We start from the raw sequence: 14,240 nt of genomic DNA on the forward strand, positions 1-14,240 counted from the left end.
GTATTTGTAGAATCTTTTACATGTTGAAAATTATTTGAATTGTAATAAACCCCAAATTTACAATTATTTGAAGTGTGTATACATTTTTTTGGGACACCCTGTATTTTTTCAGATTAAATTTCGGATACTTTTTGGACAGCTCTCGTATTATGAATAATTTTATAATCAACAGGTGAAATAAGTATTTCCAAAAAATAGCTACATTTGTGAAAGAAAGAAATAAGGCTATTGAGAAGTTCAATTTTATTTCTGTAAAGATAACTGGTTAACACAGAATGACAGAAAGCTTAGCTCAATGAGCGGGGACTAGAGGCATACGAAATATATTACGACCTGTTAAGTGAAATTTTTCTGTTGATGACAAATGAATCCATAATAATTAGAATTTAAATATGACTTAAAAACAATGTTTAAAAATATAATAATTTAAGAAGAAAATGAGTGTTATAGATAGAAAACATAAATGAAATTATTACGTAGAATAATGTTTAACTTATAGGGTCCGACTACGTTAAAAACACTGGTTTTCGACCACATTGGCGAATTCTTCTTTTATTATTATTTCTTGTAGTTCAGGCTTTCCTCTTTCCAAAATAGTATCTTCTAGGAAAAGGAAGGTCTGATCTATCATCCAGGATAATTTTAAACAATTTTTTAGCTAAAATATTTTTTTAACTTCAATTTTCTAAAACTTTAATTTTTATAAAAATTATCCACCGTTAACATGATATCTCAAAAACTAATAGAGATATTTACATAAAAATTTCAGCGTGTGTTTTAAATACTGTGGGCAATGAAATGAACTAAAAGTTTTATTGTTGGTGAAATACTTTTTCATTTATAGGTGTTTTCAGAAAAATTAAATTGTAAATTTATGGAAAAAAATGTATATATACGTACATTTTTACCCATAATTTCTTTGCATCCCAAAATGTTTCTTAGATTTTGGTTCATTTCATTCATCATTATATTCTATAACGTGTGTACAAAGAAAAATAGGATTGCTGCATTACAATTTTGTGTCGAGTGTTAACCGTTTAGGTTAAATTTCATTAAAATTTACTACAAATTTTCCTATTTCTCAAAATATATTATATTTCCAACTAATTTTTTTGTATATATAGTGTTTATAATTGACAATACATCTAAAAACCATAAATAGTTTTAAAAAAATCCAATTTTTCAAAAATATTGCTTCGAACGTAGTCGGCTACCTTAACATTCACTACTTTGAGAATTCATTATATTCTCATAAAACATACAAATACATTCCTTAAAGAAAAAAAATGATACAATCCTTTGTGCGACGATAAGTCTTAAACATATTCGATTTTTATTAGATAACAACGAAAAAATTATTTAGATGGAATAATCATTACAGAAAAATCGAAATCAGATAAATAACTATCATACGATAAATTATTTCTAAACAAGTCATTTCAATTGCAAATCTACTGTCATAAAGAATTTAAATGAATTCACTCCATGAAGCAGAAATATTTCAAAAATTGCTGTCGGTCGTCTTTCTTTCTAGTTGAAATGTAGAAATCAGAAACCGCAACAAAAATACATCTGTAAAACACACGGATGCAGTGCTGATATTTACATTAATATAATGACTATAACAATAGCTTTGATAAAATACGGTTCTTTTTTAGCTATACAGACACACTTTTAATTTATATAATAAGCAAAAACTCTGGGACGAGCGTTGGTGTTCTAAAATTTACAACCATCAAAAACAGATTTGTACAACAAAGACTAGAGCTTCGGTTGAAATGATTCGAACAGATTTTTGAATTTACAGAGAAATTTGTGCTTTCAAACTCTTCAACCGTTAAGTGTAAAGAATATATATCTAATATTGTCTAGGTAACTATTTGCCTCCTGTCCGTTAAATTGCTGATACATTCAACAGTTCATAGTTTAAGAATAATTTAGAATGATAATACAAATCGGAAGTATAACATATTGGAAATTCTACTAGGATAGTAAAACTTTGCATTCAATTTCGGTATACATATTAAAAATATTATCAATTGTCTATCATTCTTTGTGTAGAAGTTTTCTTTGTAATATTGATATCTTTTTGCTTAGATTTAAAAAAAAATCTTTGAGATAATTCTTTTTTGCAGCAAAAAGGCCTGATTTTATAAATGCACAATTTTCTCTCGTATTCACAGTGCACATCACATCATCTTCCTGCTGCCTATAAAGCTAGTATATATTCAGGACATGCATATCACACTACATAAAGATAAACACAGTGAATGTTTATTTTGAAACTTAAATAAACATTCTTCTGACACTATAAAACTGAAACATTCACTTGAGTTTAGAGAACAGTTGCGCAAATGCAGTTTGTATAAGCTTTGTATTTTGTACATTTTACACAAGTGTGTTAAATTTCACAAATATCTAATTCTAATAACAAAAACTATAACAATGCCAGAGAATCAAGTGTCGAAACATCTTCCTAAATACTCGAAAATTTAACTCGGGAATTCACAACAAATATCACCAGTTTGTTTAAAAGACAATTTTCCTTGAAGCCAGTACTACAATAATATCTTTAAAAAGAACAAGTGAATTTTATGTACACGATACACTCAACAGTCTTGAAACAAGATAAGAACTTATCATTGATAATAATAAAATAATATTATTAACTAAAAAAATTAATTAAACAAAAAATATTATTAACTAAACTTAGTGTAACAATGAACAATGTATCTTGTTTTATGAGTAAATTACTATAAATACATGCTAATATCTGTATTTTCAAATTGAATTGGGATGTTAAAATTAAATAATTCAAAGTATGGAGAGAAATAAATAAAGGAGTTTTCAAATGAAAATAAAAGAATGATTTATTATGTTATGAGAAAATTTCAACAAGATTTTTTGAAGACTTGAGCGAATTTAATTATATTTTTAAATACTTACATTTAAACTATTTAATCTTTTGGTCCATTTTGAGAGCTTCTTGAAATAATTTTACGATAAGTATGATTTTCGAAAAATCTCTTATCGGTTAAGTGTTCGAATGGATAATTCTATAAAAATTTGATTCCATAACATTTCTAAAATTACATTCAACATCTCGTTTTGAGCAAAGCAGGTGTAATATCATTAACTATAATAACAATTGCAAACTACACCAGTCGTCGTGAAAAAATCTCACCAATAATTGACTTTAGCGGGAGTTCTAAAATTTGATACCACGTGTCGACAATTTCTGAACTTTTATTGTATTCAGAAACAGAAGTTAGTGTATCCAGACAATATAAGAAAGTGCAATTTATTTTTTTTAAATTTTCGATAAAATAAATTAATTTTAATTTATTGTCTTAAAGATAATAATAAATCTTTTTTGTGGTGATAAAAAGAAAAGAAAAAATTACAAAAAAAAAAAAAAAAATTACAAAAAGGTGTCGAGTTTAAATACAGGAAAACATTTTGAATAACTGATCTCTGATTTTTACGTGAATTCAATGATGAATTAAATAAAAATGAAAATTTACTTATTACCAATCTTTAAAATATACTTCTTTCAAGAATAAAAAAGATCCCTTTATATAAATACAAAATAAAACTATTAACATGAAAGTATTATATAACAATAATAAAAGAAATTACTCATTTTTAAATTACAGTTCATTAAACACAATAGCGTTTTAAATTATGACGTGATAGTCTAAACAAATTTAATAACCTATTCCAATCTAATTAAAAAGAGCAATTTAAAATGAGAATAGGACATTGAGATGTGACTGGAATTAAAAAAATGAACCAGAGATTTCTAACTATGGTAAAAAGTAAACAAAGTACATGCTTAGGATATCTGAACACAGTTGGCCGTGAGTATTGCCATATTTACTTAATCCCACTTTTTGTTGCGATGCATATAATTGTCCCAAGAAATCTTCTTGCCTGCGCATTTAGTGTAATTTGTGTACAAGTCTTACACTATTTTGTAATGAAAAGGAGTAGATCCATAGGTCTGAAGGTAAATCTGGATATCAACTCAACCCAGAATGTTTGGGAAATATTTTAAACCATCGACATCATGGGTTCTTGGGTTCTTGGAACACAATGAACGTTACATATAAACAACAACACATTTAGACACTGAGTCATTTATCCTCTATGGCCATTTTAAGTTTTATCAGTAGAGGACAAAAATACGTGTCCTTCACGTACTGGAAGTTAGATTTTCATTAATACACTCTCTCTTTTGTAACATCAAATTATGGTAAACGATCACACACATTTTCATTTTAGTTTGGCACAGAGCAAAACCAATTATTTTCAATGTACTTGCGAACATTTCATATCCAGCAAAGGGTAACAGGAAACGGATTAGTTGTCTATATTCTTTTTGCAAGAGTTTAACTACCGCACTGCACTGAATGTCTCAATCCACTAACAAATTAAATGATATCTGCCCACTCGGTACAGCTTCATCTGTGTGATTTATGTTTTTAGCCCATAGCTTGCACGTGACTGATATTGCCACACCAACGGCTGGATTAGTGAATCTTATTCCAACTATTGGAGACATATATTCCGGGTGCCCACGATAAGGAAAATATTTTGTTGAGAAGCCACGATCTGGTGTGTATTGGATTCTCCCCATGTTTTCTTGATCGATCAACGAATCCCCTTGGCAATCCAGATATACCATGTTAGCGACACCGCTGCGATCAGAAAGTTCGACATAATTTTCCAGCTCTCGGGCAGTGTAAGGTTCTGGTACCCAATCGGTGATGTTGTTGAATTCCAAAAAGATGCAGGGCTTGCCTTGATCATATCCATAATTCATCGATTTGCTGCATTCCAACATCAAGGGTCGGATATCGAATTTACACACCTTGTTATCTTCGATTTGAACCCCGCCAAAGCATTCCACGACGTTTCTGCTTCTGTTAGCCGTTGGTGTATATCGGGAAAGCAAGTCATCCAACTGCTTGGTCAGTTCGGGCCATACACGACCTTCCACAGGAAGAGATCCGTGCACAAAATTAATGACGTTTCTGGGCTTGTTTGGACGAGGCCATAACTGAAATGAAACGAAAAAAAAAAATTTGAGGATTTAAAAAAATGTACCCAAACACACTGCAGCAAGAGATAAATTTATACATCATTGATAAAATCTAATAATTTTAGTCATTGTCTGAAACATCAAAAAGCTTCTATCATTTTGAACATTCCCATACAGAATTATATCAACTGCAACTTTCGTTTTAAAGGTGGGTTTACACTCAAGCAGCCTTCACATGAGAGACCAACTATTGAGCACAATGAAAGGCCACGCCTACTTCAGAAACATCTCCTGACCCCAATAGGGAGATGGCAAATGGTTGTCTCATAGATGCAACAACTTCCATTGTTCCACTGCGGTCATGTGATTTTCCTGAAATAGGCGTGACCTTCAACTGCGCACACTAGTTGGTCTCTTATGAACCCTGCTTCATCTAGCTTCAAACCATCCAGTAAGAAACTGTACTTGTCCCGTCGAAACAAGAACTTGCTATTGTTCGCTCTCTCATTGCATGCATAATCTTCCATCTGCGCATGCATGACTTACTGGAATCTTATAACTGTTTGAGTGTAAACCCATCTTAAATACCAATTAAATCTTAGAACATCATACCAGTCAGAAATGATTACCATATTCGGAATTTCCAGGATTATCTTTTATTTAGAATACTCCAATCCTTGCATTTTTATTTGTTCGAAATATGATATCACAATTTTAATTTCAATACTGTATCGACATATTTGTATTATTTACAGATTGAGGAGTCAGTAGTGACTGGTGATGCATTTGCAAGGTAGCTAACATGCTGTATTCAAACAAGTGTTAAATCTGGGTAGGTAGGATTCCTTTGTGCTTTTGAACATGGCACTCTTTATCCGAGGGAAGGATATAAATGTGTGTAAAAATAAGTAAATAGGTCCGATATATTCGCCAAAATGTTGATTATAAATACCACTATATTGGTTAATTCAAAAGATTCCTGCAAAAATTTATTTATCTGACTTAGTTTACACTTAAACGCCTGGAGAACTTTAATATTCTATTAAGAAGTCACTTCAGGCAATTAATAAGGAATATTTTTCTATGAAAAGAATGCAGAGTAAGATATTTAAAGGAAATCTATTCTAGTATTACTATCAACTATCATCGGCAAACACAATATAACAGAAATCAGTAGCCATTTTTAGATTGAGAATAATTTAATATCTACAGTGAATTCTCCGTAAGAATTAGGTGGAATATTTTAAAGATTTTATGACATTGTTGCCATTACTACTGATGCTAAATAGTTTAGTACAGGCTTGTTTAATTAAATGTCTTTTAAAACAAGGTCAGTTTGGTCAATTTATTATGGCATGCGAAAGAATCTGATTTTAATTTCGTAAGAAATCTTTTAAGTCTCTGTCTAGTTTTCTTAATTATGTAACGAGATGATATCTTCTCCTTTGAAAACATAGTATATTGATTTTACAGAGAATGCATGGGGAATTATAATCTCACGTCCCTTTTTATTGAATTATAAGTCTGGAAAAGATTTCCTATTGGCATTATTGAATATTAGATGAACGAGTGATGTTTAAACATCGTAATTAATGGAATCTAGTCACAAAGTGTCCTCCTTTTGTATTTTTTTACTAAAAATACATAAAAGTGTTCATTGATCCTCCAGAATGCCCTGGCATTTTTGGAGAATCCATGTTTGCCTTCTAAGTAATAATGCAAGTTAATAATAAGCATTGTGCAATTTGTATATGTCTTGCATTGTGCAATACTTACATGCCTTGTCTTGTGTAATTATATGATTTGTCTTGACTTGTATAATATATTATTGAGTTACTTGAGGAGAATGATGATATTTCCATTTGTCTTAGCTAAGCAATAATAAAAAAAATCTATTTAAACTAGATAAATTTTATTTGAAAAAAAATTGCCCTGTGTCTGAAAAGCAAATTATATTACGCAAAAATTATTACGCATGTTATATATATATAACTTGAGTTCATTTCTCAGGTTTAAAATGTCAAACATGTATCATTCTCCAAACTTATAATTATTCAAATTTTCCGATTCGAATATTTATTAATAACACATTCGAAATTTTCAAAAATTTTGAAAGATATTAGGGAAAGTTTGCAAAAAATGATTCCAATATAAGTATGGAAGCTGACTAGAACATTCATTAAGAAGATTAACAATGTGCTTTAAACTGTCCTGAATGATCAGAAGATTCCTCATTTTATTTTAAATTCTTCTGGTATATTATTATTGTTAATAAAATCTCTTGAACCATTTACCTTCACCAGCCTTATACTAGTGTCTGGAAAGTCATAATCATCATCCTCAACAGCAAGAAGTGTTCCCACCAGAACAACGGTTAATAAAACGATGGCCACCAAGATCGCTATCCACCATTTCACTCTAGATTTAGAAAGCCACTCTCTGAGGCCTTTGGCGCCCTCTTTAGCTCCTGATTTCTCACCAGATGGCGCGTTTGCGTCGTTTTCCATGGTACCTTCTTTGCCTTTGAGAGGTGAATCTTCTGCTGGTTCTTCGGCGTCAGGATCTTTCTTTAAATCAGTGTCGTCTGTCTTATCATCCTTTTTGGGATCTTTTTCGGAGTTATCTTTTTGACCTTTCTCAATATCTGTGTTCATCCTTCACCTCACTTCCTCTCCTCCCCCTGCCACAGGCGTGCGCCTTAGGATAATGGCCAAAGTTTGGATTTGTCCTGTCTGGCGTATATCTGATGTGAACTATCTGAAAAGGAAATTTATACTAGTTTTAAAAAAAGCAAAATAAATCTATTAATGTCTGAAAATGTGAAATTTTTTTTACTACACATGATAAATCAACGAACAAGCATTCTAGATCACAGAATCTATTCTCTCGATTTTATTATAGAGAGATTAGAATTAAAATGTTCGTATATTTCAACAAGAACTATAATAGAAAAAGAAATAGAAGGAATAGTATACATTTTAAAATATTTAGTGCTTAATTTTTTATCACAAAATATTATTAAGATTAGAACAATATAAAAATAACAAATATAATAATAATTCCTAAGAAATCATGAGTTATATTGCCTCTATTTTCTGTTCGGTATCATAACACATCATGGATATCAAATGAAAATAAGGAGTAGATTATTTCTCAGTCATCAGAGGACAATAAAAATTAATAACAATGGAATAACACTTTTAAATTAAAAAAAGTGAAATGACAACAGTTGTCTTTTAATCAATGACCACTGAAGCATATAAAATGAATGTAACTAATGCGCATCACATATATCTAGCATTAAAGACATAACAGTAGAAAATTTTATAGGCCTTCAGAAATTATTCATTCTGTTATGAATCATTCATTGCAAATGTTTCAGTTTCCATCATGTAAATGATGATAAAATCAATAATAAACTTATTACCATTGAAAAAATAAAAATAAAATTATGATAGGAATCACAATTTATATTTATGATTTATACGATTCAGTAATAGGGAATACGATTCAGGTTACTCATATGATCCAGTTATACAATTCTGGTTACTCATTTTGGCAATTGCTGAAGCATTTGATAAATCAAAATTTTGCTTTTCCTATTAAATATGTAATACATTTTTTAGTAACAAATTTTTATTTTTACTCAAACTGAAGCTGCGAAGAATCGAATGATGCAATTTGAAATGTTGATTTTCAAGTTTGCTTTAAAAACCAGATAAAAATATTATTGATTTTGGAAATTTTGTAGATAGAATTACATAATATTACTGGAATAAAATAAAATAGAACATGAGAAAAATATTAACTGATTTCTGAAAATTTTAAAGCTGTTGAGATTTTATTTACTTGGTTGCAAATAAATAAATTTCTGATATAGTCATACACTATCTTCTGAAATAGCTAAGAGAATGAATATATAGCATTCATTCATTATTTAATTATACACAACAATTATTAAAATTCTGTTGTTGTTTCTTATGGCACTTGCCATGGACAAGCCCCCTGTTACGAAGACAGCGATTTAAGCCGGTGGGGGAGAGTCTCTTGTTTTTTCAGTAGCGCCAACTAGGGCCAAGAGTAGGACTTTGCTACTAACGCATCACTCATTCGCTTGCACAACCCCTTTTTACAGGAGGGCACATTCACACATCTCACAAATAGAACAACGGAAGAACAACTATGCCCAAACCGGGATTCGAACCCAGGACGCCCAGATCACGGGGAAGACGCTCTACCCCTATACCCCTATGCCAGGACGTCGGCATTAAAATTCTTCATGTTAATGAGGAATTGTTAAAAAATTTTTTGCACGTGTAGTTTAACAAAAGACGAAGCGAAATTGTCATCAAATAAGTCACGAGGTCTCTTTTGCACATTTTAACCAGTCAAAGAAATGGAAAAAAAATTGGAATAATGAATATTTACCCATCAAAACATCTTAAATGATTTAATTTTTAGAATTAAATAATGACAATAGTAAAGAAAATATTTTCTTATTCGCATATATCTACCTGTTTCATAATATTCAGTTGCCAAAACTGAATATTAATTGATGGCTTTAAAGAAATTGACTATCAATCTTAATTTAGATCCTTATGGTAAATTAATAAATAGAAAATTTAATTGCAAAATGAAAAAAAAAAAAATATTGAAAATTTTTTTAAATTCGTTTTTGAATTGAAGGCATTGGAAGTGTTATCAGTATTATGGCTTTAATTATATAATACTGTCACTCACAGATCTCTCTTTTTGCTTTGTAATTGATGCCACTTAAAAATATTTATTGAGTTGCCAGTAAAACATCTTGGATAGAGGCAATATCGCTTTATGTTAAATTGCATCGAATATAAAAAATATCTTGTAGTAGGTATCTTAAACCTCGAAAATATGATGCTTCTACTGGATATTTCCTTTTGCTAAAAGATCTAAGCACCCATCGATAAAGTTTTATTTCTTTAGGGGGTAAATGATGTTAGTTCTTTTTTATAGCACATTAAATCGATTCAAAATCATTTCTGGAGCTTCACTGGCCATTTAGGATCGGAAGCAGTTTTCTTCGAGTGACATTACAAGAGAATTTTTAAAAAAAATAAATAAAGCTATTTCTTTTTTAAGAAACAAGATAATTGTACCAATAGAGTTTGGCAAATATTTATATTTTTCTCCAGGGAATCAAAATATATTTCGTATGTTTGTAAGATATCCATAAGGAATTAATATTGCAAAAGAAGCCATTAAAGATTACTAAAAAGTACCCGATTTCATTTCAAAAAGGGGGAAATTATATTAAGAAATAAATAAATGAGATAAAATATTAGTAAGTAAGTAATAATAATAATAAATAATTCAATAAAAAGAAGACACTACTACTGGTAAGATATTTATACCACAATTTCAAAATTTTATAAAATATGAATCAGTGAAACATTCTTTACTATTTTTGAAAATGTCAGTTTAAAATCAAGACCTCTTTAAACATACATTTGATATATGTTATAGACAGAGCATTGTTTTGTTAGAAATCATACAAAAATTAAATTATTTCCTGATTGGTTATAAAATATTTAATAATTTGATATTATTATTAATTAAAAATCATATTAAAGCCTTTTAAAAATCTTCTTTATGTTCACTGATACGTTTCAATATATAAAAAAACTATAAATGAAGCAAAATTATATTTACAAGAGTATAATCAAAAATATTTAAGTTAAAATATCACACCGTGGAGAAAGGAAACGAGTATTTTTATCAAATTACATTATAATGATGCAAAAAGAAATTTCTAGAAAGTAATTAATTTCTAGTTTAAAAAGAGTCAGTAAACATTTCCTTGCTGATTTTAAATAGACTTCATAACTTATTCACTTGATAATCATGGTAGTTAAAAAATACAAGGATAATGTACTTTATAATTGCTGATACTTAAGAATTCCTTTAAAAAAGACTTAGTAGAAGAAAAAAAGCTATTTCCATGTATTTTCAAAAAAAAAAAAAAAAAAAAAAAAATCTTATTTTTTTTTATAAACAGGTGTTTTACATTGATTGAAAATTAGAATTAATATTTAAGCACTTGATTGCTTAAGCTTAACTAGCAATAATTAACTAAGTCTTTAAGACTTTTTTGCATTACTTAATCGAACTTTTACGATTAAAAATTAATACGTTAAAAATTCGACTTTGCTGCTTTTGAAAGCAAAAGAAAATGTTTATATTTAATTTTTAACAATTAATCATATTTCGGATGTGAAATATTAAGAAACTATTATATAGAAATGGACAATTCAATTCTTATCAAAACGTCTAGGAGTTATATAATCAATAGTTCTTCCATTTAAAAATATTCTTGAATTAAATATAAATAGAAACCATTATGTTGCCCAAATTAATTTCGTTAAAACAGATAAAGCATTTATAAAATCAGTTATCGCTATAATATTTAAATTTATTTAATTTAAACAGATGGATTTTAAAGAAATGATATGGTTTCTTTCTTTCCATTTCTTTGCATTTCTTTGGAAATTCAAAAGTAACATTTAGGAAGATTTCTTTCTTTTTTTATTTCTTTCCAGACTTTTTTTACGAATTTTCATGCCAAAAGTACAAGGAAACTTAAAAATTAAAGCACTGTGCGTTAAAGCAATTGGGCCTAGGAAAACAATCTTAAAAACAGAAAATCCTAAAAAGGAAGATTTTTTTTTTCCTTCGAGTGAAAAAAAAATGCCGAAGTGTTACCATCATCGAATTAGATTATTCAGATAAGTTCATCGATTTTTTTTTCAGGATTTTCTCCCTAACTACTTTTCTTCAGTAATTTCATAAAAGATACAAAATAACATTTAGAATTTAAAACTTAGAGTAAGGTAAGTTATATAACATACTAGAATGTTCTACTACATTTTTCATGTATGCAGAATTGCTCATTAATATAAAATGCATTTGCAGATTCGTAAAGAATTTCAAATTTTGAAATACTTTAGAATGTAGAATTTTAACCATTTTATTAAGGTTGTTCTTAAATTTGGTTTCTAATAACTTTTTGGAAAACTGTTCTGAAATTTACCCTGAAAAAGTTCCAGTCGTATATTACATATTTAAATTAAATTAAATTATTAAGATAAAAACATCATTCATGAAAATATAGTCTGTAATTCTCTGAGGCATTGAACAAACAAAATATTTATTAAATTTGTGCAACGGTATCAGAAATTTCCTAAACTTATACTCAGTAAACTGTAATAAAATTTTTTAATTAACTTATTTTTTGTCAAAGAATGTTTCTTTAAAGAAATTATTATGTTAAATTCGGTTATATTAAATTATAATTCGGTGCTTTTATTGTTTGACACAGAGACATTTGAAACTAATTAATCAATGAATTAAAACTAAGAAAATTTGTTCTGTTAGAAAAAATAAAAGGACCTTCATTAAAATATACCTGTTGGATACCAGGCCTTAACTGTAACCAGTTTTAACTGTGAAGAACTTTCCCTTCTCACCACCAGGGGTTCGTTGACTTCCTCTCGATTTGGCGGCAACCAACGAACGCGTTTTATACTCTTCTAACTTGTAAATATATTCTTAATCATGTAACCTATAATCAAGTAACTATTAAAATAATATCTTAAAGAGAAGTTCCCCATGTTAATGAGTCATACAGTCACTGAACCTGCCACTAATTAGATATTTGAGATTTTCAGCTGCAGATGGAGACAACAACACCAGTATGTAAACAAAAAGAGATTCCAACCAACAAAACAAAGGTAAGCGCATTTACTTGCCTTTAATTTAGAGATTGTTTGTGTTGGAATATTAATTGGCATCCCTGCCGGGATAATTGGTGTGGTTTATTCCAATTTAGAGCTGAAAAATATATATTAGAATTTTGAACTGATTTATTATTATTATTGAATTTATATATGATTGAATCTTACTGAATATAAATTTCGAACTGTTCAATTCTAAAAATGGATGATAAAAGTGGCAGGTTAAGAAAGAAACGGGGAGTTTTGAGAACATCTGTTACCAAAATTTGTAAAACTATTGAAACAGAACTAACGAAAACAGATGTAAATGTCGATATGTTAGAAGAAATGTTAGAGCAGCTTGCGGTCGAGTCAAGTGAATTAAAGAATCTAGATTCACAAATTGAAGAATTCGTTTCCGAGGACAAATTAGAAAGAGAAGTAAAAGAAGTATCGGAATACACCCAAAAAATTATAACTTGGAAATTTAGAGCGACCAAAAAAATTCGCGAACGAACAAAAAATGTTGATTCTTTGAATGTTCCAAGTTCCTGTTATAAAGAATCATCGAACATTAAATTGCCAAAACTTGCGATATCTAAATTCTACGGGCAATCAAGTTTATGGCTTTCATTTTGGAACTCCTTTGAATCAGCCATACATGAAAATGATTCATTAAGTGAAGTCAGTAAATTTAATTACTTAAAAGCACACCTAGGTGGTTCTGCCCTTAGTACCATAGAAGGATTTGCATTTACACCAGAAAATTACGAAATCGCCATAAAATTACTTAAAGAACGCTTCGGAAGATCAGATGTTCTCATTAATACCCATTTGAATAATTTACTGCGTATCTGCCCATTAAAGAACTCAGATGATATTGTATCATTCAGAAAAATGTTTGATAATATACAGACAGAAATCCGATCTCTTGAATCTCTTAATGTTTTGAAAGAAACCTACGAAAACCTACTTCGCCCAATCCTGTTAAAATGCCTTCCCCCCGATCTCGTTTTAGAATATAATAAAAACATGAAATCGGATAAATATGAAATAGATGAATTGCTCGACTTCCTGTCTCTTCAGCTGAAAGCAAAAGAACGATCGTTAATGTATGCTTCTCCCGTGAGTTCGAAAAAAGAAAAGTATTCATTTCACCCGTTGCGTTATGACTCAACTAGCGGAAAAATAAATAATCCTAGATGTTCCACTGCAAAGAGATTTAGCAGTTCAGAATTGATTAGTTCTGAAGTAAAAATAAAAACACCGGAATGCTTATTCTGCAATAAATTTCATGATGTTGTTGATTGTGAATACGTACGTACTTTAAGTTTGGAAGAACGGAAACGTATACTGTCTAAAAAAGCTGCGTGTTTTATTTGTGCAAAGCAATTTCATGTTGCTAAATTTTGTAGGTCAAAAATAGTTTGTACTCTCTGTGGTAAAAA

At 29.4% G+C, this 14,240-nt stretch overlaps 1 protein-coding gene across 3 annotated transcripts in view; it reads right to left on the reverse strand.

Annotated features, from left to right (window-relative positions):
- Positions 1 to 267: 267 nt before the first annotated feature.
- Positions 268 to 14,240, reverse strand: part of LOC129963547 (sodium/potassium-transporting ATPase subunit beta-1-like) — a 201,458-nt gene continuing 187,485 nt past the window's right edge. For all 3 annotated transcript variants that reach the window (XM_056078008.1, XM_056078016.1, XM_056077998.1), the window contains 2 exons: positions 7,339 to 7,801; positions 268 to 5,062 (listed from right to left, as the gene is read on the reverse strand). In XM_056078008.1, the coding sequence (XP_055933983.1) occupies positions 4,418 to 5,062; positions 7,339 to 7,698 (1,005 nt within the window). In that variant the 5' untranslated portion in view covers positions 7,699 to 7,801 and the 3' untranslated portion in view covers positions 268 to 4,417. The remainder of the gene's footprint in view (positions 5,063 to 7,338; positions 7,802 to 14,240) is intronic.

Source organism: Argiope bruennichi, chromosome 1 (genome assembly GCF_947563725.1).
Source record: "Argiope bruennichi chromosome 1, qqArgBrue1.1, whole genome shotgun sequence".
Classification (NCBI taxonomy): domain Eukaryota; kingdom Metazoa; phylum Arthropoda; class Arachnida; order Araneae; family Araneidae; genus Argiope; species Argiope bruennichi.